At 48.3% G+C, this 26211-nt stretch overlaps 1 protein-coding gene across 6 annotated transcripts in view; it reads right to left on the reverse strand.

Moving 5' to 3' along the window:
- Positions 1 to 6: 6 nt before the first annotated feature.
- The window catches only part of LOC146187381 (centaurin-gamma-1A-like), a 256006-nt gene continuing 229801 nt past the window's right edge, over positions 7 to 26211 (reverse strand). For 5 of the 6 annotated variants that reach the window (XM_084607654.1, XM_084607653.1, XM_084607655.1 and 2 more), the window contains exons 9-18: positions 20665 to 20769; positions 18038 to 18194; positions 16335 to 16427; positions 14283 to 14426; positions 9219 to 9292; positions 8897 to 8974; positions 8656 to 8752; positions 7119 to 7236; positions 1669 to 2038; positions 7 to 465 (exon numbers count right to left, since the gene is read on the reverse strand). In XM_084607654.1, coding sequence (XP_084463780.1) covers positions 259 to 465; positions 1669 to 2038; positions 7119 to 7236; positions 8656 to 8752; positions 8897 to 8974; positions 9219 to 9292; positions 14283 to 14426; positions 16335 to 16427; positions 18038 to 18194; positions 20665 to 20769 — 1443 coding nt within the window. In that variant the 3' untranslated portion in view covers positions 7 to 258. The remainder of the gene's footprint in view (positions 466 to 1668; positions 2039 to 7118; positions 7237 to 8655; positions 8753 to 8896; positions 8975 to 9218; positions 9293 to 14282; positions 14427 to 16334; positions 16428 to 18037; positions 18195 to 20664; positions 20770 to 26211) is intronic. The other variant, XM_084607657.1, reaches the window with a different exon arrangement.

Below are 26211 nucleotides of genomic sequence, written 5' to 3' on the forward strand. Positions count from 1 at the left end.
AGCGCCTGTCAGTGGGCCTTGAAAATTGTGAAGGGCAAAGAGGAAGGATGAATATGACATCTGTCAAAGCGTGCACAGGACAGGATCACACAGCAAACCAGGCTGAACACACAACCACTCAGTGGGAAATAAGGGTAACAGTAACAATGGGTCGAACAGAGGAGGGCAATGGCTGATATGCGACAATGGAAGCTGCACGACGGCAACTGAAAAAACGATGAGTGATGAACGAGGAACTGGTCAGTCTTTGGGCTTTCTCTATATGATGCTGGCTGGGAGCTTGTCGAAGACGTCCGACCGCTTGGACAGGCTTCCCCTTCGCCGAGACAAGGTGGTGGACAACTGGTTTGGGTCTGGTCCAGCGCTGTGCAGCAGCAACTCATATATTTCAGTGAAGTTGGAGTTCTTGGCATATGCCAGTGGAGTGCGACCTTCAGAGTCTACAGCCTTGGCACTGGCGTTATTCTGAAATTTGTACAGTAAAGCTGTCAGGATCCACTTTTCTTGAATGCATTAAGCACAATAAGAGGAAGGGCTGAACGTAAACAGTAGCCCTTGGCAAAAGCCCCCACCAGCTCAGCTCAACCAGCTCAGCATCGCACTTAGTCAACTTTGGGTCCAGTCAAGCCTGATTGTAATGAATGTTTATTTTAGAGAGGCATTGCGACTCTCACGGCGCATGTGTTATTATGGCACTGAATACAATGAAAGTCAGCAGAATTGCAAAGCAGTTGAAACGAACATTATGCTTTCTTGTGAAACCTTATTAATATGCGCCTCCGGTACAGGAGGTGGTGCACATCCTTTCGGTGAATCAAGGCAAACCCTTTTAAAAGGCAATACAGTATGGGTGGTGTAACGCGCAATTAGGCATACAATCACCCAACACCAAGCACGAATAGACTTCATCGGCAGATGGCAGTAAGAAAAATTAGGGCACGTTTGGACAGTGGTTCGGAAGGCCACTTCGAAAGGGCACTCTATGCAAGCAACATGTGACCTTCAACAAAAGGCTCTCCCCTGTACTGCCCAGCCCATAACAAAGAGCAAGCATGCTGTCATTCCAGGGAATCTAAAAATGAAATGGAAATAACTTATCGTGCACACGATGTTTGAGTAATACCCCTTGTCAATCCCTCCTTGCTACACGGTAAACTCAATTGCCCACAATCATGCTCACTGTTGCCACTCACTGAGAGTAATCAAACATACCAACAAAACACAATTCTAGAGTAACTAAATTTGTACTTAAATTTATGTAACTTGAACTGCAAACCTATGCTCAAGCTCTCGACACTATGTTCGTATTTTGCCAATGGTAAACAAACTTGGCCGTGCTTGCCAGTTCCCACGTGTGCTAGTCGCCTGGCGTCCTGTCTGCGTGCGCAATGGATGATACAACTGCTACTCATCCAGGGAAGCTGTGATCACAAAGAGGAGAACAAAGGTTTAACCAAGCTTGTATTTTTATACATTACAAATTAAAAATGTTCATATGCAAGCAGCACCAACTTGTCAACCGGAATTAAGCAGGTAACTGTAACTGTAGGTCGATGTCGACCACGCTTCAAACATCCATCAAGATCATTACCGATCGCGATCCGAAACGCACGAGTGACAATGGTGTAAAAAAAAAAAATCTCGGTGCTTTGAGGCAACCGCACTCACCCAGAGCAGCAGTTGTACCACGGCTAGCTTGCCCTGCGTGGCGGCGAGATGCAGCGGTGTGCGCGAGTCCCTGGCACTGGTGGGTGCGTTGACCAGCTCGTGCTGGTGGGGTGCCGCATGTGCTAGCAACAGTGCCACTTGCCGGACGTCACCACGGCAAACAGCATCGCGCAGCTGCTGCGCCGTAGGGCCCGAGGGCAGGGGCACCAGGAACTCACGCTGCTCGTACTTGGCTCGGATCCAGCGCTCCTTCTCCTCGCGGCTCGAGTGAGGACCCGGTTTGCTGTAACCACTGCGGGCCGCGCTTCCTTCCCAGATGCAGTTGGAGGCCGTGTTGCCCAGGGCCATCATCACCGCCACATGCTCGGGCCTGCAGTGCCAGGGAATTGTCTCAGTATAGGTGGCTCGGTGCACTGGGCGAACTTTGCTTGTGGTGACAGATCCTGATGACCGAGATGTTACTCTCAATAAAAGCAGGGCTGTTAGCGTGTATGCAGAAGAAGGTAAAAAGAGAAATGAAACACCAGTGCCCCAATTACCAGCCAATTTTGCCAACAAAACAGACACTGCATCAAAGCAGTTTGTTAGGTTATGCTGCCACACACTTCCAGATGGCAGCCAGAGTGTGTAAGCTCTGTGCCGCTCCTTCATCTAACCTATATTAAATGAATACACCACACTTATACGCCATCTCGCTAAAGACAAAGACAGCAACCATTATAGACAGGCAGCTGAAACCATTGAACAATGAGAAGCCAGACTAGCCAATTGCCAATAAGCTTACCAAGCGCAGAAGTAAGCCAAGATCGAAGCGGCAGCAGCGACTATGGCCGATAGCTTACGCTAGTGAAACTTTGTTCAAGCATAGTGAACCTCTACAATTGTTTAACGCGATAACATTAAAGGCCCTGTTCAATAAAACTCTGATGTCGGTGGCTGTCCGCATTGTAATTGTGAGCGACAAATGATGGGCTTGGTGCAGGCAGGCAATGCTGACATGGCTGAGCACCAGCTGGTTGCCTGACATTACGTTTTGCCAACTCGGGCCCTCTCCTTTCACATGGGGAGGTAGCATCAGAATCAGCCCTCGCATTCATGTTAGGCCCCGCAGGTATGTTCATTATATGTACGTTATCATGTCATACCTTAGCAGAGCTTAACACTTTTCTGTCCGCTAACCATGGTTTTATGATTAGAATTTTCCCGCTCTGGAAGCACTTCTGGACAAGTGGCAGCCGCCAGTGGGAAATAGAAGAACCCTTCTTTCAGTTTTGCCCTTGATTTTAATTCTTTCATCTTGCTGCGCATCGAGACGGTTTCCGGTGTCAGGTGATCGTTGCTCCTTGAAAGCATCATGGTGTCGACGTCGCGCGCTGGCGCTCCTCAGAAACGGCACGTTTCTGCGGATATCGATACATCTGAAAGCTCGTTTTTGGATGCCTACAGAAGCAGTGACGATTCTGAAGATGACTTCAGCTTTTCAGATTTCATTAGCGACGACGTAACTGCATCAAATCAACCTGGAACATCAACAGCCATGCCCCAGTAAGTGTCGGATTGTCCTCCGAAAAGTTCCGCTTTTGCTGCGCGCTAATAGAAAGAGGTCAGAATGATCTTAAAGTCATAACTGTTATCTGCAGGGTCTCAACGTCATTCGGGCGGAATGCCGCTGACAGTGCACAGAGTTGTGTTTTCGGTGAAGAGAGAGCCAGGGGTCCACCTCGGCATTGCGCGCCGGAGTTCTGCTCGGCGCTACTCAAGAGCCGTTCGCGCAGTGGCACGATCGTCACCAGTAGTAACAATTTCTTTCATAACTTCATCACTATTATATCTAGACAGTTAAAATTTACTACATTGTTAAACTGGTACCTGGTCTACAAAACGCATATTTCAGATTATTTTTATGTCTTTTGTTTTTTGTGAAGTTTTTTGTGCGTTTTTTACTTCTCCCTACACTTTTTTTTGTGATTGTTATCATTTTTTTGGCAATTCTTGAATAAAGACATTCATTCCGCCTAATTTCATTGTAAAGAGAATTTCCTCCTTTACAATTTGATACCAAACACTCCTATACCATGCAAGTTCTTGGCAAAAAAAAATGTTTAATGACACCACCCAAAAACCACTACTTTTCCAGCGGACAAGAAAGTGTTAATGTCCCCCATAATTTTTTTCAGTCTCGACGTCATGGGTTTAAGCAGCGATGTAAGCAGCAGCCCAACTCTTTCTCCACTAGCAATGCACGCCGGTGGACTTCTGCCAGTATTGGGAAAGCTGCACAAATACAGACATTTTCCTGAAGTTCTAGGGAAAATAAAATCACGCTCACTCATCTGCACTAAATTCTTCATGCCACAGAAGAAGCTCAGTGAAGGGTAATTGGGATGAAATACTGGTGGATGCCACAGTGCATTGAATTAAGAGGGTTCCCCAAAGCATGCTGACAGAAAGCCACTGAAATGGCAGCCAGAACCAGACCTTGAGATTGGCAATGCCAAAACTATTGTGCCACTGCAGTATCCTGTGGATGGAGTGCACTCCCCACCTCCTGCAAGGCTCATCAACGCAAGCAATACCTTCATCATGACCGCCATACACAAACGCATGTCTACCTTTGAGGCACAGAAAGTGATGAAATGTTTCCACTATGGCGCGCGATGCAAGCACCCGGCAAAAGCTGTTGTTGAGCTGTGCCCCTTGTCCGAAAGGGAAGGGGCACGCAAAAGAAAAGTTGAATACAAAAGACCCAGGTGGGGTAGATGATGGAGGAAGAAAAAAACTAAGAGGGAGCGCTGCGGCGAAAATGTGAAGCCTAGTCATAAAAAATATAATGGAAAGCATCATGGGAAATTAGCCGTCATGTGACATGGCAAGCGGTAGCCAGTAAATGGTTTCAGTTGCCGTTTCACACATTGAGTTTCCTCTATTGTTTCACATGCTCCACCTTCGCTACGCGACGCCTGTGCTGGAAACCTGAGGCGCACGCTGCCAGCAGACGATGGATGGAACTTTGGAGTTTTAGACGGGCTGATGTCGTAGGGGCTGCCACACAGTGCACCTGTGTATTTCGCGACGTGGTCCTCTCAACTGCGCCATATGAAATGCTTGTAGGGCTCGGCGCACAGACGAAGCACAAGAAGAAGGACCAGAGGACGAAGCGCTGATCATCGTTTTGTCCGGTCGTCCTTTTGTGTTCTAGTGCTTCGTCTCTGTGCGCCGAGTCCCGCAAGCATGAAATCAAACCAACTAGCCCAACAACAAGTACTGCCATATGAAATCCTGCGTGCCAGTATGCTAGAACTAATCGGTTATATCACCTGGGGCTGTCGTTTCAACGGTGATATATCCTGTTAAGTGTAATCTTTGAGAAACAAAACGTATGTTTGTTTGTCAGGGCATGTGCATGTATTGTTCGAGACGAAAATCGGCTGTTTCATTACACTGTTATGCTGAAACCATGTTCCTCTGTCATGCAACGCTATCTCGAAGTCGTAGTCACCCTGACGAAACCGAGGATCAAGAGGCCACCTGCAATTCTCACCAGTGTGCCTATAAACATGGAGTACAATGCAACATTTGTAAACAAAGTAACTTATGTGTTACCACGAGACGCACAACTTTTCGAAGTCCACTCTGGTAGGCTTTCCGCTGGGGCATGCGAAGTCACTAAAGAATACCATGTACCCTGCTGCTTTTGAGTTTGGCAACTATGTTGGCTAAATTCCCAAGAATCATTGCGCGCAAGAGAGAGAAGGGAGCGGTATCAGAGGAGGTTGGCTTGAGTTTTTTTCTTCCTCCATGGGGTAGATCTTATCTGCTCAAACAGTACCGCGCATTTTTTTTCCCTCTCGGGGAGTGTTTATGCCGGCTGGCTGAGATCTCTCACTGCCCGGAAGCTGTGACACCCAGCAGCCTCTCGAAGGCGTGACGTGAGCACAGTCGCCTTCGCTTAGAGAGGGGTTCCAGCTCCTGTGTGAATACTGCTGGGAAGTGAAATGTACCCACAAACCAAGCCAAGTCAACCAATCACTCTGTGCCTGAAGAGCAGCACTGGCACATGATTTCCACCTGCATGCTGCTTCTTGGCAATACACATTTTGCTCAGCTTAAAAGTGCTCAGCCCTAAGTTGCCCAACTGAATGACAAAGAGAAGGTGTTATTTGGCAGCATTACAGTACCCTGAGCACATCAACAATGATCAGAGCCTTCACATTTGGCAGTTCAACAACAACATTAAAATTTTCATGATTCCCTTGATTCGCTCATAGCAGTGGCAGTTGTACTCAAAGCAGAATGACATGGCTACACAGTATGAAAGCGAACTCAACAAGGGTCGAGGTGCAGCCTCAGTTCGCAAACCGAACCAACGTTTGAACACTAGCAACAGAGCCTTTGCCTCAGGCTTCCTCTTCTTCCTATTCCTATTAGATGAAAATTGTGCAAGGTGAAAGCGGTCACCGCGAGCACAACTTTTGGATCATACCAGTTGTGAAACTCCACTTCAAAAAGTGACCAGATTTTGTACGCATTTTTCGGGTATCTATGAATTGTCGCGCCATCTGCAAGTACTCAATACTGTCGCAATGTTATCTTACTGGCGCAGCCATGTGGCGAGCTCGGGAGACTGGCACGCGCTCGTCGTCTTTGCTCTGGGTGCTCGCCCGCCAGTTGGTTCCGTGCCTTCTTTTGCCGGTGCCTTTGCATAGGTGAAAGTAAATCAGCCTACTCAGTTTTACTGGTTGCTGTGACATTTTTGGTGGAGGTGCTGGGTACATTCCATGTACGAAGATCCTCTGGGTGCCTCCTATGCCCATCTACACGCCGTGGACACGACACCTGTGCACAAGGCGAGCCGCTGCTTAAGAGGCTTAGCTCCTGAGTGTGGTCCTCTTGTTTCCCCACCGCAAACCATGATGACTACAGCCGCAAGCCAGTAAGATAACATTGCGGCAATACGAACTTTCTGCTATTGGTACCATTGCCTTCTGGAAATCAAATTTTTCTCTCTTTTTTTCTATCTTAACTAACTATATAGCTGTTATCCTAATAACTTTTGCTACTGGAAGTCTTCAACTAATTTTATTTTTCATAATGGTAGTGCATTTATCAACAATCAGAAAGTTTGGACTTTTGACGCAGTTACCTTTAAGCCATGGGTACCGCCACGATTCGTAAACGCCCGAATTTTGACCAATCAAAATCGCCGTTTTTTGATACATGGGCCCTATGGGAAATTTTGCAACTGGTAATATTGAGGAGCTCTGACCGCGACTGCACTGCAGCAGTGCTTGCATGCCCTAGCTATGTCCACTTAGCCATGGCACGCACCTTGGAAAAAGAGGTGCATTCAATTAACGTGTCGTGCCACAATACAATGATGCGCAGCACGTTACAACCCTACAGCACCAACAACTGCAGCCACTGTCGATTGGAACCACATGTATACTCACGGCCAGTCGTCCAAGTCAAGCGACCGGACCCTGGAGATGTGGGAGCCGAGGTTGCGGTGGATGCCGGAGCACTCGATGCAGATTAGCGTGCCCAGATTCAGGCTGGCCCAGTCAGGCTCTGCACCAAAGCACCAGACACAACGTTACACTGCGTGGCTAAAAGAGCCAATGCAAGCTCAGGCCAAACGTTGGGGCATGTAAGAAGTGAGCAGTCTGCTTGGAGGCATTTTTCACATGCAGGGAACTTCACGGCCACTTGCTCACGACAAGATATTCATGCCAATCCACAGTGTTGAGTCCTATCTGATGGACCTAACCTCAAAAAGCACAAGACGTAAGCCGACTTAAAGGTGAATTCAAGTTGGCCTGCACCAACAGATCACTGATGGACAAAGGCACCGTTGTCACTGAAAATGAAGCTTTTTTCATCAGGTGGAAAATGTAGAACAACATCATCACCCCCACTCTTGCAAGCAAAGTAACAACCATCGAGACACTTTCTTTTTCCTTGTGAATCCCTGAGATAAGGCTCGCCGATTACTTCTTAGCTTTGCAAGTTTAAACTGGGCATCTGTAAATGAAATTTTTTTAACACTAAATGCATGTCTTACAGCCGGCAAACATGAACATAACTAGAAAGGGCCACAGAAGAGATTTTTTGTAAAAACCAAAATTAACGAGCCATGAAGCTTGCCTGTTTGGATCATGACATATACTGAGAGGTTGGACTTTCAGGTTCCCATCTTTATTTAAATCAGCGCATATTTTTTAGTGTTTATTTCAGAATGAAAATCTCAGTTTTATTTAGCAAAATGCTATTATCTTTAACAGATAAATTACGGACTCTTTTTAAGTGATTTAAAGTGCCGATCGTTGCAGAAATGAGGAATTATTTAACGTCTGTCATAGCATCTTTGCCACCACGAAAAGTATTACAGTAACTAATGAGAGTCGTGCTAACAGAAGAAAGTTCCATATTGTCAGCAAAAATATAACACAAATTAAATCACACAAACAGCTGAAAAAGCGAACTTGTAACCTTGCTTTTAAGTACAACCTTATTTATACAGAGAAATGGGGAGGTCGACTATGATCTAAAACCAAAGCATGGCACTGTTAACGTGCATTATTTTTTTCAGCCATCTGATTTTAGATTTTAGGTGAGCTTACAGCCATGTAGATATAGTATGCAGATACAGGTTGTTGTACTGCCAAGAGGTGAGCTTCCCTATTTAGTTAATTCTCTGAATGGACCAAGTGAAACTCGTACCCAACAGCCAGCTAGCTATGCCTTGCATACCAAGAATTGCACTGACCTTTTTCGGATAAAAGTAATTCTGAAAACAAAATTTGGTGATCAATTTTTTAGCGGCTTAAACTGAAAAGCTCAACCCTCACATAAAGGATTAGAGAAAAAGAGAAAAAATAAAGGGGCGGGATCCCATTTTCAGGCTTGCTTCTGTGCATTCTGCAACTTGATTCACGCAGAGCAACAGAGCTGTGTAAGGCAGCCGTGCAATCAGAGGAGGCCACTCACGTGGTGTGTCGCAGTCGGCACAGTGAGAATTGCCAGGGACAGTGGTCCGGATCGCTTGAACCGAGGTCGCCGAGTCGCCTATGCTGTTCATGCGGCCCTGCCAAGGGAGAGGAAAATCAGCGAGTGAGGCGGACCCTGGTGCAAACAAGCAGAGCCAGTGCTGCGTGTGCAGATGTGGACATTGCTAACTTTTTTCTTTTGTTAATGCACAGAACCAACACCAAATCTGAATGCTCCTGACCTTGGCTTTGCTGCTCTCATTTCCCTGAAGACTGCTGAGAATCTGCTGCTCGATGGCACTGACCCAGCCTTCTCGATCCTGGGGAAAAAAAAATCAGAAAGGCAGATGGCAAATGCACGAAAAGTAGCCCTCACTGGTTAGAAACAATGCTGCATATAGCCCTGTGCTGCAACCAAGTTCGTGCTCTAAGAAAAAAGGATAGATATGTTCTTGCAAAAATACTTTAGACAGAGTTTGTTTAAAACATTAGAAGCACATGAACGATCAAGAGCTGCATTTAATGTTGTCACCATGCACAGCAAATTAGCCACAAGCAACTCACATCGCCATTGGATGCCTCGAACTGCCACTGCTTGTTGTCGAGGGACACAATAATGAACTCGTACCCGTCGGAATCTGGAACACACAATCACAGCCGCGGTTCAGAACCTCTCTGGTGCAATCTAGCATTGCTCTCTTTCCCTTGTCACCCACACCCAAGTCGCCACCCATCTAGAAGAACACAACACGATTTTCAAGTAGCAGCCCATGGCTTAGAACCAGAACCAAAATCTGCCCACTTTGCTGATGTTTGTCTGGCCCTTGGTCTGTGGCAGGCAGGCAATAAGTGAGGCTAAAACAGATCACTACACAGCCACGATTCGGTTTCAATAATGTGGTGGCATGAAGAAATCGGCTTTACTGGCCACCACATTAGGATACTCTGCCATCACCAGAGCCAAACATCCTGCATGCTTAACTGGCACTCTCATCTTCATCTTGTCGAAGTCCATCTGCGCATCTTGGACATGTCCATGCACAGCAGTGCACTGCTGCCTCAAGGTATGCTAAGCAGCCCCAAAATTCACCACTCACCGATTTCACGAATCTTTGGCTCAAACTTGTGGTTGACCTTGAAAACCGAGCCTCGAACTAAAGTGAAAACTAAAGTACCGATGCAAGTGATCTGCCCTTGGCTGACACCTTCATAGTTCCCAAGGTGGTCATTCAACCAGCTACTACACATTTAGATGATATGACATCGCAAAGTAAGCATTTCCCCTCAATAACTCTTCCGCTCATGTTACAAGCTGGTCAGTGCCATGGGGGGGGACACTGACCAGCAATCTTTTCAATAAGCTGTTCATCCTGCTTTATGACATCAAAAACCCTTAAACCAAAATTTAGGTACTAATCGTATTAATCATGTAAGTTGCTGGCATTCTCTCTGCAATAAAGATGTGGGCAGGGCATGCAGTGAGAAGGGAAGGTGAGCCAAAGAGTGAATTTTTAAGAAAAGAAGGCAGGAGGTGGTAGCAGCAATTTTGTTAAGGTGGCTGCAGCTTGCACAGGGCAGCAGACCTAGGAAAGGCCTTTGTTGTGCAGTGTGCAACAGATGTAATGATGATGATGATTCGACCAACTGAGCATGTGCAGGTGAAGTGTGGGAACACGAAGTGCTTGGACTCATTTGTATGTGTGTGCTGCTCATGGGCATCACTGTACACTTTAAAAAATTGGGAGGACACTCAAGTGTTGCCTCTTAGCAGTGGCTCTTCCTGTTTGCATAGCCCCCTTTGCAAATCTTTGTTTCTCTCACTCGTATGTCAGTAACCCTTTTATCACTCTGCCTCTGTCATCCCAGACACCATAATTTAGCAGACAGCTGTAAAATACACTGTTAGGTGAAAGATGCAGATATATAGTGCTGCTTTAAGCAGGCTGTACAAGCAGCCTGTTTAAGCAGGCAATGATCCCTTCATGGATCACTGCCTTGTCGTGGCGGAGGGACTTGCGAAACTCGATGAAGTCGTGAGCTCTGCTGTGTAGGGCCACCCAAGATAGACAGGTCATGGCAAAGAGTTCTGACAAAATGTGATTCACTGGAGAAGGTAATGGCAACCCACTCCAGTATTTCCTGCCAAGAAAACCCTATGGCCAGTCACAGTAGCATTAATGATATGGCGCCAGAAGATGAGCCCCCCAGGTTGGAAGGCGTCCCACATGTTACTGGGGATGAACAAAGGGCGATTCCTAGAAGCTCCAGGACGAATGAAGCGGCTGGGCTAAAGCCAAAAGGACGCTCAGTTGTGGATGTGTCGGGAAGCGACCGGAAAGTCGGATGTTTCAAAGAGATATATCACATAGCAACATGGAATGTAAGATCTATGACGCAAGGTAAACTGGATGTCGTCAAGTGAGAAATGGACAGATTGAACATTGATATCTTGGGTATCAGCGAGCTCAAGCGGACAGGGTATGGGAGAATTTCATTCCGGCGACCATTATGTCTTTTATTGTGGGAACGAATCCCAGAGAAAGAATGGGGTCGCTCTCATAATAAACAGAAGAATGGACAAAGCAGTGCTAGGGTACAACCCCGAAAAAGACCGAATGATTTCACTTTGGATCCAAGGTCACCCTTTCAACATAACAGTTATCCAAATCTATGCACCAACCACTACTGCTGAAGAAGCTGACGTTGAGAGATTTTATGCTGACCTGCAATGCCTTTTAGACCGCACTTTATCATCAGACGTCCTTTTTCTCATAGGAGACTGGAATGCTAAGGTGGGGAGTGAAGAAATATCCGGAATTGCAGGCAAGTTCGGCCTTGGTGAGCCAAATGAAGCTGTGCAGAAGCTAGTAGAGTTTTGTCAAGAAAACAACCTGACCATAGCGAATACTCATTTTCAACAGCACAAGAGGTGCCTGTACACATGGACTTCATCGGACGGTCTGTACAGGAATCAGATTGATTATATTCTTTGCCGGCAGAGATGGAGAAGCGCTATACAAGCAGTAAACACAAGGCCTGGGGCCGATTGTGGCACCGATCATCAGCTTCTTGTTGCCAAATTTAAGCTTCGACTGAAGGAAACGCACAAAACTAGAAGGCCTTTCAGGTAAGATCTGGATCAAATTCCATCAGAATATGCTGTGGAAGTGAGGAATCGATTTCAACAATTAGATCTAGAAGACAGAGAGCCTGAAGAGACGTGGACTGATGCTCGTGATATAATACAAGAAGCTGCTACTAAAGTAGTTCCAAAGCAAAGGAAATGCAAGAAAGCAAATTGGTTATCTGAAGAGGCTTTGCAAATAGCTGAGGAAAGGAGGATGGCAAAAGTTATGGGGGAAAGAGAAAGATACAAGGTTCCCAATGCAGATTTTCAGAAAAGAGCAAGAAGAGATAAGAATGCTTTCCTGAACATACAGTGCCAAGCAGTTGAGAACAATAGCCAATTGAGGAACACAAGAGCTCTGTATAAGAGAATCAAAGATATCAAAGGAAGTGCTAAGTTGGGTGTGATAAAGGACAAACGAGGCAGGGACCTTACTGAAGCCTCAGAGATAAAGAAGAGGCGGCAGGAATACACAAGAACTGTACAAGAAGGACCCGGATGTGCAAACTGAACATAGGACGGTTGTGATTACTGATCTCGAGCCGGGCATCCTGAAGAGTGAAGTTGAATGTGCCTTAGCCAGCCTTGCTAAGAACAAAGCTAGCGGAATTGATGGCATTCCGTCTGAGTTGCTTCAAAACCTGAACCATGACGCTGTTAACTTCTGTATAGATTATGTCAGCAAATTTGGACAACCCTGCAGTGGCAACAGGATTGGAGGAGGTCAGTTTACATCCCCATTCCAAAGAAAGGCAGTGCCAAAGATTGTTCCAACTACCGCACGATCGCGCTTATTTCACATGCTAGCAAGGTGATGTTGAAAATCCTCCAAGGTAGGCTGCAGCAGTATGTGGATCGGGAGCTTCCAGACGTGCAAGCTGGGTTTCGCAAGGGCGGAGGATCTAGAGACCAGATTGCCAACCTTCCCTGGATCATGGAAAAAGCAAGAGAGTTCCAGAAACCCATCTACTTCTGCTTTATTGATTAAGCGAAAGCGTTTGACTGCTCTCCAAGAGATGGGAGTTCCAATTCAAATCATCTGTCTCTTCAGAAACCTGTATGAAGGGCAAGAGGCCACAGTCACAACTGGGCATGGTCTCACTGATTGGTTTCAGATTGAGAAAGGAGTGAGACAAGGCTGTATACTGTCGCCCTGCCTGTTTAACCTATATGCTGAGTGCATCATGAGGAAGGCCGGTCCGGACGAGTCTTCAGCTGGAGTAAAGATTGCTGGAAAATGTATCAACAACCTTAGATATGCGGATGATACCACTTTAATGGCAGAAAGTGAGGTGGACCTCAAGAGACTTCTGATGCGCGTACAATAAGAGAGTGAGAAGTTTGGGCTTAAACTGAACACTAAAAAGACAAAGATCATGGCGTCTTGCCCTATAAAGTCCTGGAGCATCAAGGGACAGGAAGTGGAAGCTGTGACAGATTTTCTCTTCTTGGGCTCCAAGATTATCCTGGAAGGAGACTGCAGCCATGAAATTAGGAGATGCCTGCTTCTGGGAAAGAGAGCCATGGCTAGCCTTGACCACCTAGTAAAGAGCAGAGACATTAGTCTGCCAACCAAGATCCGTATAACTCGTGCTATGGTCTCTCCAGTTGCGAGAGTTGTGAGAGTTGGACTGTGAAGAAGGCTGACCGTCGAAGAATTGACGCGTTTGAATTGTGGTGCTGGCGGAGACTCTTGAGAGTTCCTTGGACTGCCAGAAGATCAAATCAGTCGATATTGTCGACCATAAACCCTGACTGCTCATTGGATGGTCAAATTCTAAAGTTAAAGCTCAGCTACTTTGGTCATCTGATGAGAAGAGAGGAGTCACTGGAGAAAGATTTGATGTTGGGAAAGGTTGAGGGTCACCGGAGAAGCGGTAGGCAGCGAACGCGATGGTTAGATGGCATCCTCGAGGCGCTGCAGATGTGATGTTAGGAAGATAGTGAGAGACCGGAAAGCGTGGCGTAATTTGGTCTATAGGGTCACGAAGAGTCGGACACGACTGAACTGAACTGAACAATCACTAGTCTTTTAGATTCTTCCTCTGCTATCCCACACATACTGCTCAGCACACAGTTGCAAGATGTCGTATTATGTGAAACACCACAGGTCAGATATAAATCTCTGCACTAACCAAGCTACTCTCCTATTGAATCGGCCATCCCGTCTCACACAATAGAACAACCAATGTGAGTGGAACCCAGACTGCCACCTGCCCTGACGTTTTGCTTACGATGCCTCCAAAATTTCTCGTCTTTACTGCTACCCTGGTTAAACGTGTGGAAAGTCTGAACTGTGTCACAAACCCATGATGTGCCATCCATCTGTGGGGTGCAGCAAAGCATTTGGTGCTATTGAGCATTACGAAGTAAGAAGGGAAACCTTCGCAGAAAAAGAAAAAGATCAGTAACAGTTTGCTTCAGTATTCTTATCTACACCTGATTGAGATGCACACTTCACCCAGTTAATTCTGCTCTGCCATTTTCCCTGCCGTGCCCACCTTCCATGGCCTCAAAGTTCTTGGCACCGGTGCTTTTCATGCGCCGGTGGCGCTTCTTGACGTTGGGCGTCTCCAGCTTGGACAGCATCGGGTTGGTGTTGGGTACTGCAGGGATGAGCTGCGTCTCACTGCCATTCAGCATGCCTGCACGGTGGAACACAGCTCCGCTTGGAAACAGCCATCCACTTATGCACACACATACCAAATATGTTTACTCGTGTAATAAGAACCACTTAATGTTTTCAAGGAAAAGTTTATTACAAAAGGCCAAGGTTTCAAGAAAAAAAAACCTTTTTTTTCAAGGTTTTTCACCGTTTTTATCACGGTTTTGTGATAGTCAAAGATGTCAGCCGATCAGGCAAACACAAAAGTGCATGTGTTGAATGTCAGTCCCAATGTTCAGGTGCTCAGCTTTTAGTGCAAGAAGGAAAAAGCTCATTAGGATACTCAAGTGCTGTGAGAGGCATTTTCACTCCCGATCTTGAGCTTGCTAAATCACTTAGGGGTGAAAAGGTCCTCCTTTCAGCAAAACATTTCAGTGTGAACAATGTTTTCTGGTAGCCTGGCCCGCATTGCATGCCCAGCAAGCAGCCGCCACTGCTTGTGCTTTTGTCAAGGGCACACAGAGCCTTGGCACTGTGCCAAGTCTGCCACACCACCACAGCAAGAGTTCTCATAACAGGTCAGCAAGGTTAGCCTACTGCCAACATCAGTGCTGCGGCCAGCAACAACAGCGCGAAATTGAGGAACATGATATGGAAAGCTAGCACATTAGAAAAAGAATGAATTCTCAATGACAAAAGCGGGAATGACTACACGCAACTGGGTTCATTATGCGGATAAATACAGTACTTATGTACTGCTCCACACATCTATGCATGCTCGATATGGTCACCAAGGAATATTAAAAGAAATAAGAAAGTCACAGGCCCCAAATCCTAGAACTCACACTTGGAAGAAACAGAGGTAAACACGTATACACTTGGATGCGGTTTCATCTAAAGCAGCATAGCTCCTGGAATCAGCCATGTGTTTTCGTTTCCATTTTCTAAATTGGTCGCATGTGTTTTCTTTGCCAAGTGTACTGAGCACAGTATGTGTGCAGCAGTACATATTCCTGCGCTTCTATCCAGATAGTGCCTGTGTGCATGACTTTCCAAGTGTTTGGAGTGGTTTCTTTTTTCACCAGCCCGTCATAACTGAGGAGCCTACAGAAGTGTGTATTGCACACAACAAGCAATTTCAGCTCCATGATGGCTCAAGGCTGCAGTGTTCCACTGCCAAGTATGAATCAGGCTGTGGATTCTTTTCCCAACTATGGTTACCACATTTTCATCATGGGACGAGAATAGCTATGCAGTGAGAAAAGCATGTACATGGGAGTTGTTCTCAAAAGCATAGACGCAGCTCGTTAATGAGTGTTGCTTTATCCAGAGCATTTTTCACAGTTTGCAAAAGACAGGAAGAAGCTCTGCATGCATGAAAGCAAGGCCAGTTTCCTTCACCCGAGGACTATGAGTGGGACAATATCAGCCTCCACCCCCTCCTGAAAGGACTAGTAAGTAGTTGGAGGTGTCAGAAATGCAACCTCAACAACTGCACTGCTTCAAGACAACTAATATTTTTGCATACTATAAAGTTAGGGAAAGCCCCAAAAGCAAAAATGAAGTGTGAGCTGACAAGTTTGTTTTAGGGAAGCGAAGGAGCGACAGGCCATGACAATAAACCCCACCAGAATCACAAGTAAAACCAGCCTTGGCAGTTAATTCATTATGTCACCGTGTTCTTCCCCTCAAACTCTTGTGTCCTTAAACACCAACTGGGCTACATCTTTCCGTTGTCACCATCCCAGAAAAGTTTGAGGCAAGTGACAATGTGCAAAGCACTGCAAGAGCACATAGCACTGCAGTGAAAAATACACGCACGCAGCACAGTGGAGGCGTTGGGAATGTGCAAATAAGGAGTCGCAGGTATACCGTGCATACAAGTGCACACAGGCAAGAGGGAAGGAAAGGAGAAAAGCAGCAGCGGCGTTGGCAGTGAGGGGCCTACCTGAGAAGAATGCACTGCTGTGCACCTCGGCAGGCTCTAAGCTGGCCAGACAGTCTCGTTCACGGTGCTCCTTATACTTGAAGTAAGGAACCCCTGTGTTTTCCCCACCATGACCAGCACAGGCAGGGGGTGGTGGAGGGGGCAGCCAGAAAGCAAGCGGAGGGGTGTGCTCAGTGCCACAGCTTGGGACAGCAACACAGCCCAAGCATTAATTGGGGGGGGGGGGGGTCAAAGTACGCTACGGACCTGATGTTAAGCACATTTGCCCAGGTGCCACAAACCCTTGGTGCCACATTGGCAATGCACTGTTGCAATGTTGGGTAGGACATTACCAATACTGGGCCGATGAATTGTGCTGCCCGACTGGATGGCTCCGGCCATAATTATAGACACTTTACTTGGCCAATAAGGTTATGGCGATGGTTCTTCTGAAAGCAAGTTTCCAAACTAGTGGAGACACACAAAGGGTGTCTGCTCTAAAGTATGGCACAAAAGAGATCTCAAAGAGACATCTACTCCATTGTTACCAGCACTGTCCAAAAAATGGGCGACATATAAAACTGCCACAGTAGCAGAATGCTTTAAACATGGCTGGAAGCATACTCTTCTTACTGGCTGCTGACATGAATGGGCCAAATTTTATGCCATCAGCTGGCATGTTGCACAACCTGGGCAATAATCTACTATGTGCCTATGTCTACAAAAGCTGTCATGTAAAAAAGAAAACAGTCGCCATAGTCTTCAGGGATCACACGTGCACACGTGCACCACTCATGAGCTGTTGCTTGCAAGTGGGATCGACAGCTCCTCAAGAAGCTTCCAAGCAGACTTTTATCCTTGGCCTCCTCCATTTTTTAAAGTAAAAATTGAACCTCCTAAGTACAAAAGCAATGTTTTGTAATATTCCTGCACTTACAAAGACTGCCCTGCCCGTTTCTTTGAAAACTGCAAACATTTAGCTCGAATGCTGCTTGTATATCTGGCAGTTTGAAAGTCCATTCATTCTATCATTAAGCGGCCGAAGTAAAATGCAGTTACGTTCCTGCTCCAAGAAACCAGCAAAGCCAACCTCCCTTTCTGTGGCTGTAACATGCCCCACTCTTCATTCAATGAGTACCTCGTTCAGAAAGTCCCTGTTAACAGAAATCAACTGCACACAAGGTTTGCCAATAAGAAAAATACCAGGCGCAACTCAGGCAAAAGACAGTGCACAGGAAATGTCCAGGCACTATGTCCACAAAAAAGCTGCCCATTGAGTGTTAGTTCCCTTCCCAAGCTGCAGGCACTGACCAGAGAGGGAGAATGAAACATGGTATAACACCCAAGTTCAGTTGAACCGGTGTGCACAGTTTCTGTCGAGACATTTCTGCCCCTGAAGAGGCACTAGAGACAGAGCATGCAGATGCTTCCTGGGACTTGGCAGTGTGGAAAAAGTTGGGAGAAGAGTGCACACAGCAAGAGGCAGTGTTGTGCAGGCAGAACATCACTGCCAGCAAAAGGACAGCTAGATGGACACTTACGTACAGGGTCCCACATAAACACACTACTCCAAGCAAGAGGTGCCAACTACATAGAAAGGAAGACCCTGTGCTTATTTTCCAATGCAGATACGTGCCCCCATCTAGCCATTTAAGGCCTGCATGCTAACATGCTCACCAAGACAGCATGCGGGCCTCGAGAACAAAGGACGAGAGCAAACGCACCTCCAGCTAGGGACAGGGTGCCAATGTCAGAGGCCAGGTCATTGACCTGCGCCATAGACCCCGCAGCTGCCCTTGAACCTCTGGGTTTTTGGCCGGGAATCTTCACCGTCGTGTGCATGAGGGGAATCTCCTTGCCGTGCACATCGTCCATGTAATCCTGCAGGATGAAAAAAAATACTTTTCCACTTGGGCCAGGAAATGCCAAAACTGTAAAGCAGTCTCAGCAGTAACCATTACACTGGTCACCATTATGATGATGATGATGGACTGATCAGCACCAAACACAAGGTAAAGAGGTCATCATTATTTACAGCAGGTTCAGCAACAGCCTCGATGAGATGGTGACTTTTTTTTTATTTTTTTTTTCTCACAGCCGTAGCTGCCAAAGTAATGAGGCTCACATAAACTGTATGCAACGGCATTTTCACTATACACCACTTGTGCTTGTCCCGAATGCTTTGCGTAGTGACTGCTGTAGTGTTCCTCTTTCTCTGCTTTCTTGCAATGTGCACACTGCCTATGGAGCATTTTTTCCCTTTTCTCAACGCACCCAGACTGTAATGAAGGTGAGAATCATGGCCAAATCAACTGCATTGGGAGCATTTTTGCTCTGACTGGACTCTATGTCAAAGAGAAAGGGCCAAAAGAGCGTGAGATGGGGGCAGTACCATGATCAAATGCAAATAAGATTCCCCTTTATGGCCAGTACAGCAAATTCATGGCAATGCCACTCATACACCGTGCCTACATCAAGCTTGCATGCAACGTCCGATGTTGACATGCCCAGAGCAGCCTGCATTTTAACGCGACAGCGTTAAGGAGCTCGTGTCGCAGAAAAGCCGGTGTCGGCGGCGTCGGCAGCGTTGGCCGTGAGCGATAAATCCCGGAATGCACTTCATAAATAAAAAGCAACTTCCAAGATGGGCTGGGTGGGAATCCAACCAGGGTCTCCGGAGTGTGAGACGGAGACGCTACCACTCAGCCACGAGTTCGATGCTTGAAAGCGGTGCAAAAGCGCTTCTAGTGAATGCAGCGTTGCCATAGAAACGTGCCGTAGAACGTTATACTGCGGTGTATATCGGTAATTATGAGCATGTTACTTACAGAAGTTGCAGTTACACGAGTAGCGAAGTACGTTTCCGCTACCTTTCTTCTGCGCTCTGCGCACATGCAGAGCCATCTTGCGGCAAACACAGAAGAACCCCTCCTCGCAATGTGCGGCGCTGCCCCGACACGTGGCGCGCCACTCGCCCCTGACGTTTCGCCGTGCACCCTGGGTTGTAGAATCAAGTGTCTTTCCTTTCTTTAGATCACTATCTTCGCTCACCCGCTTCTCCCCTTTGGGCCGCGCGGGTACCGGTGCGAAGATGCCCCAATACCCTTGCGTTTAATAAGTTTTCTCGCTCTCTCCCCTTCCAACATCCAGCGTGTGTCACTCGAACAGTGGTGTTTAGGCGACGCGGCTCCTCTTTCCGCTCACAGCGCGATTGCTAGGTGCAGCGTCTGATGCCGGACGCCTCTGACGTGATCGCTGCGCCGTAGCGCTTCTGCTGGGAAAGCGTCCCCTGCGATGTGTGCCGAGCTGCTTCCGAGGAATCATGTTTCTGCGTGGTGCTCCCAAGCGAGATAGAGGACGATCCCATCAAGGCGTCAGCCCCATGATCGCGTCCGCCTTCATGGCGTGTCGCTGCCCGGCTTTCTCCCTCCGAGACACCGAGTTCTTTGGTTCGTCCCGCTTGCTCAGGCGCACATTTCGTTGCCGCGCCGAACACTGCGTTGCTCTGCGCTCACCGCGTGATTCGCGAGTGCAAAGTCCGACGCGGGGCGCCTCATCAGTGATTGCTGCGCTGTAGCGCATTGTCTTATACTCCTTGGCAGGTCGACGGGTGTTGTATTGCAGGGCCTTGCGCGCTCGCTCTTGAGACGCGTGTGATGGAAGCGGCGCCGTCTACCAGTGCCGGTAGCGCTGGGCGGTGCGAACGAGGTGCAATAACGCTATTGCGTTCCACTCTTGAAGGTGAAGCTTAAGCGTCCTCCAAATTTTTGTGCTCAAAATGTGTAAGCAAAATGGGGAGAACAGTGAGCCAGTACGCGACTTTCAGCTTAGGTCCAACAGTTCCTCGTCACTCTTCTGAGAAATCGTACAGGCGAAATAGGAACACATGTTTGTTGCATGCAAAAAAAAATGGTCACTTGGTTTAATGTCTCGATTGATGGGTGATGTAATGGTATCTCAGGTGATGCCGACTGGCATTGTGATCTGACAAATTTGAACGGTATCAACAAAACCCTTTCAAACATGATTAACTGGCAAGTGGGGTACAGCATACTGAAGCTGCACCCAGGCTACGAAAAGGTATGGGCTCTGCATTCATACATAAGGTTCTTTCAACATACAACACAGAGAGGCATTTCTGCATTTCGCTCCCATCAAATGAAGTTAGGATTCAATCCCTCAGCTCAGATATTGGCAAAAGGCACAACAGGCCTCATGAATACGGTTCATTCATAAGAGTAATGGCAGCTTCCCTTGGATTCCTTCACCACGTGGCCATTAATGGGTTATCCCTGTTTGGTCGTCCAAACAAGCTTTAAAGAAAAAATGCATTCAGAAACAGCATGCTTACATGTAGGCTGGGATGGTAGGTGAGCCTCCCATCACTGGTCAGGGTGACATACTTCTTCTTCCACTCTTTGTTCAGGGCCTTGACACTCTTCTTGTACAGGTAGCCCTGGAAGAAGAAGGGTAGAGACAAGCATGGACCAGTGAGGCCACGTTGGGAGGCAGGCACGAACGCCTCGGTCGACAACAATAATAAAACTCTCTAGATGCATTTCTTTGAATTTAGCTTTGCTTACTTGGCTTCAGTTCTTCACATAAAGACTTTTGTAGTGGAAAAATGCACATCAGAGAACAGCCATCACCTTGGTGGTAGCATTGAGGAGCAGCTTACAACCACAGGCACAGTTCGTCTAGAAATTTCAAAATATTGATTCCGGTGAGAGTTCTCGTTCAGCAAATAACTCCCACAAGTTAATTTCTCATTGTTCATTTTGATAAGGTTCATGATGAAACCTCGCATCTTTGTCAATGGCCCTACATACACAGCTGCATTGTGACAGCCTACTACGTCTGCCTAGTTTGCACCTGCACATTGCATTGCACAAGGATTTAAAAGTACTTCTAATAAATTACGGTACAACCGCCATGCTTCAAAGCTCGAATAATTTGAAATCCCAGATAGCTGATTTAAAAAAGCAATCTGTGATGTAAATTTCACTGGACACAGCAAACTGTACAATACCAGAATTCGGCTCCCAACAGAAGATGCATGCATCCACTTTACATAGTGTGGCACTTAATATAGTAGAACCCCGCTGTTACGTTCCAACGTTATTAGATTACTTTACAGTTTGCAAAATCCGGCACCGCGGTTGTCACTCTTCCTTGTCCCGCCGAGCGGGGGGCCCTTGTCGCTGTTTAACCGGACTGACAGCCTCCGGCCTCCATACCAATGCTGTCCGCGCCAGCAGTCAACATACTACGTGCTCTTTTGTCGAACGTTTTTTTTCTCTGTTGTATGTTGATCGCCACCCTTGCGAGTCCTCGCAAGATTTATCTAAACGTGTAGAGCGACACAGCTCGTGCCGATTATGCGGCGTGTAATTCCGCCACAACTCAACGCAGCGGCATCTGTGCGCCAAAAGTGCGCATCTTTGTGAAGCACGTGAGGCTCTGTCCAGCTTGAGTTCTCCACACCGAAATCAGGAAACAGAATTTACACAGTGTTATCAGAAGTCCAGAGCCCACCGTTGGCTCCAATGTATATATTTCTACTTATCGAAGCTTCAAGGGAGGGTGCATGGAGCACCCAGCAGATATATATGCTGGGCGTAATCAGGTTTGTTAATGTCTGTTACATTACATGAAGCTGGTACTAACATTCTCTGGGACATGAAATTAAGCTAGTCGGTTCATAGTTTTAGAAATTTCAAAACTGAGCAAGTGTGCTAAAACTTAGGAAGGTACTTAGGAAGAAAAGAGATTGAATTCTTAGATGGACACATCAGGACTGTTGGGAATTTTTATGCACACACGTCCTGTTGTCATCCTTGCCTCGTACACATTCCTAAATTTCTTGCTTGTGCCTTTTGCTATATTTACAGTCTCCCCTGCTTCCGCGAAATAAATTCAGTTGGAAGCCTGTGCTCTCTGTGCACATGTTCTTCTCTCGTTTCGTCCCATCCTCTCCGTTCATCTTTGAATTTTCTGGGAAAACATTTGGGGTTGGGGGAAGGGGGGGGGGGGGGCATAAAAAGCGAGAAAAGTACAGCAGTCTTGATTTTTTCTCGCTGAACATATTGTTACGGGGGTGTACTTAATGTAACAGCACTGCGATGGACTGAACTCGACGCTGAGACTTCAGTAGCCGTGCAGTGTCCACTCTCTCAGCGTCGTCCTCTTTCTCAACGCTTTGTCGTGCCCGTGTTCCTCGGTCGTCATCTTCGTCAGTGAGCACATCACTTTGGTCCCGCGTTTCCAGGTAACAATATATATATATATAATTTACCTTCCAGATACTGAACCACATTATTGTAGTATGAATGCACATTTTCCACCGAGGTGTCAACCACTAGATACCGAGCGAAGGAAAGGTGGCTGTGGCAAGCGAAAAAAGCGCGCCTGTAATTCTAACCCTTTAAATATTACTGCGAATGAAATGGTGTTCTTTTTTTCATCGATTCAGTAAATTGTTTTCAGTATAATGTACGTTTGCTATTTCCATCATTCATCAACCTTTTACATCGAAAAAAGCGAGCTTTCTAGAACTAAATCTATATTGTTACGGCGCGTGCCGAGGAGCGCTGCACCAGAAAAAGAAGAGGCGTGGGACGAGCGCAAGACGAGCGCGCGGCGCCAGCGCGAGGGTTAGAGAACAAAAGAAGAGTGCCGGGGCAAGTGGTGTTTGCCTAGTGTCCTCCGTTCTTCTGTGTCTATCTCTAGGCGGGCACAGCGTCCCACAACATTTTGGTGTCAGAAGTGGGATCATGTCGCTCACCCGCTCCCAAAGTCAAGGACCTGACGTGCCAGACAGGACTCTGCCACCAGGCGATGGCGCCGACGACGCAGCGGCTGGCGCAGCTAGACCTAGACGCTCGGAGGAGCTCGGTCCTTCGCAGCAGCTGGATGGCGGTATTGAGCGCCTCCTGGATATAGTTACTCAGCGGATGGACGCATGGGAGGCCCGTTTGACTGCCCTGGCTGTGGAGATGGAAGCTCTCCGGCATGACTTCCGTCGCCTTGTGCCAGCCGAGCCGAACCCAGGTCATGAGTCTTTAGGCGTCACCGCCACCGCTGCCTCCAGCCCTGCCGTCGCTGGGCCTGCTGTCGTAGCCGCCAATAACGAGCTCGGCGCGGGTACAACATTGGACGTAGTGGAATTACCCACGTTTGACGGCACTATCTCATGGGATGCTTACCGCATCCAACTGGAAGGTATTGCGACGGCGAGAGGCTGGGACGAGCAAATGAAGGCATGGATGCTCGTCTCCAAACTGAGAGGCCGCGCAACTGAGCTACTGCAGAACGTGCTGCCCGACCAGCTGGGCTCTTACACTGTCCTGGTGGGCCTCCTGTCTGACCACTACAGTGCTTCAGGTCAACCCCGTGCACAGTACCATTGCCTGCGAACCCGCCGTCATGAGCCCGAGGACACATACCAGGACCTCGCCGCCGCCATTGAGCGCCTGGTTCTGCAGTCGCTGCCGGGGGCACCTCAGAACGTCGTGGCCCTGGTCGGCGCCTAGGCGTTTGTCGACGCCATCCGACTCCCTGAGGTGCAGCGCTTGGTCCGTTTTGGCCGTCCTGAGTCCGTCCGCGCTGCCATGGCACTCGCCATCGAGGCGGACTTGACTTTGTTGGCCACGCGGGGGTCGCCACCGTCTGCCGCGTGCACCGTCTCGGTGCAGACTCCTCGATTGGCGATCCCTACAGTCGCCTCTAACCGAAGCGGGAGTAACGACACCCGCACGACCTGCTTCCACTGCGGCCTGAGGGGGCACTACGCGAGGGACTGTGCTAGCCTTCCAACGTCGGAAAACGATTAGGCGGAACTCAGGGGGCACCGTTCCGCCGAGTAAAGTCCGTCCCCACACTCCTTCGTTCTCATTGCCCCCCCTTTCGTTGGCTTCGATAACAACTGAAGCTCTATACGTACTCGTCGACGTCGCTCTGCTTGACCGGCACGTAGAGGCCTTGGTCGACACCGGAGCGGCTGTCAATGTGCTGGACAAATCGTTTATTGTTAACGAGCCCCACTGGCTTCTTCCAGCCGCCAAAACCCAGCTCTTAGCTTTTAACGGCGCCCCAGTGGAGCAAGTAGGACGTGTCATCGTCAATCTGACAGCGCTCGGAAAGACCCTCTCCACCGAGTTTGTTGTAGCAGACAGCCCTATTCGGCCAGTGGTCCTCGGGTGCGGGTGGTGCCAGCAAGCCGGAGTCGTCCTTAATTTTACCACAACAGAACCACGGGTGAGCCGAACTCTGCGTGGGCCGGGTTGGCTTAGCCGGATTCCAGTCTCGGTGTCGCCCTGTGGCAGTCCCTGATGTCGGCGACCAAGCGTGCCTCGCAACGAAGTGGCCACGTCGAGTCAAGCCGATCGACGTCACTACCGTGACTGTAGCATCCGCCGTGACTCTGCCACCGGGTGCGGCAATGTGGGTGTCTGCCAAGCTTGGCAGTCCGATCACAGCGGACGTGCTTTTCGAACCCATCCGATGTTCAGCTCCAGCCCGTGAGATGACCTCCCCTCGAAGCCTTCTGCCTGTTCTCAAAGGAGAGGCCCACGTATTTATGCTTAGCATCAGCCGCGCACCTCTCGTGCTGACTCCTGGCACTCAATTCGGTACAGCCTCAATCCTGAACTCCGGATCACCGGTTGCGTCTATGCAACCTGAAGCACCGCCTCAGCACCCTCCAGCGCCGGCGGTCCTACCATGGGAAACATTTAACTTTGGCCCCACTCTCACCGACGCGGAGCTTGCCTCTCTCAAGGCCTTGCTGCTTGAACATCGCAGTTGCTTTGCTCTAAGCGCTGGTGAACTCGGGTGCACTTCCTGGGCCCAACACCGGATCAACACCAAAAACCGCGGGCCCATTCATCACCAACCTCGCCGTGTAGCGCCAGCCGAACGGACAGTCATCCAGCAGCACGTATGCGACATGCTTGACCAGGGAATCAGTGCCCCGTCTTGTAGCCCTTGGTCCTCCCCTGTAGTCCTTGTGCGCAAGAAGGATGGAACACTCCGCTTCTGCATTGATTATCGCAAGTTAAGTGCTATTACTCACCTCGACGTGTACCCTCTTCCCCACCTCGACGATGCACTTGATCGCCTGAAGGGGGCCCGTTATTTTTCCACCCTAGATCTGCTCTCGGGCTACTGGCAGGTGCCTGTTCACCCCGATGATGCGAAAAAGACGGCTTTCGTGACTCCCAACGGCCTTTACCAGTTCAACCGTATGCCCTTCGGTCTCTCGAATGCTCAGCTACCTTTCAGCGCCTCATGGACCGCGTCTTAGGCAATATGAAGTAGACTATGACGTTGGTCTTCCTGGACGACGTAATTGTCTACACGGCTACGTTTGAAGTACACCAAACGCGACTCAAACTCGTCCTCAAAGCCCTTACCTCTGCTGGGCTTCGCTTAAAACCAAAGAAATGTTTCTTCGGTTTTGCAGATGTGACGTACTCGGGTCACGTTGTGAGCCGGCATGGCATCCGTCCCGACCCTGAAAAACTAGAAGCGGTTACAACTTACGAAGCTCCCACCACCGCCAAGGAGCTCGAAAGTTTCCTTGGATTTGCTTCGTATTTCCGTCGTTTCATTCCGGACTTTGCCAAGCGAAGCGCTCCATTGACCGCCTGTGCTGAAGAAGAATGCAGCGTGGAGTTGGACGCCGGTCCAACAGCTCGCGTTCCTTGACGTCAAGCACGCCCTCCTCAAGCCTCCCACATTGGCCCACTACGACGAATCGGCCCCATCATCCTCCACACGGATGCCAGCCAAGATGGGCTCGGCGCTATCCTTCTGCAGGAAGACGAGTCTGGTGACCACAAAGTTATAGCTTATGCCAGCCACCAGCCTTCCAACGTAGGGTGCCGCCGCCACTCTT

The sequence above is a fragment of the Amblyomma maculatum genome, chromosome 6 (assembly GCF_055883805.1).
Source record: "Amblyomma maculatum isolate TAMU_Amacu chromosome 6, ASM5588380v1, whole genome shotgun sequence".
In the NCBI taxonomy this organism is placed as follows: Eukaryota; Metazoa; Arthropoda; class Arachnida; order Ixodida; family Ixodidae; genus Amblyomma; species Amblyomma maculatum.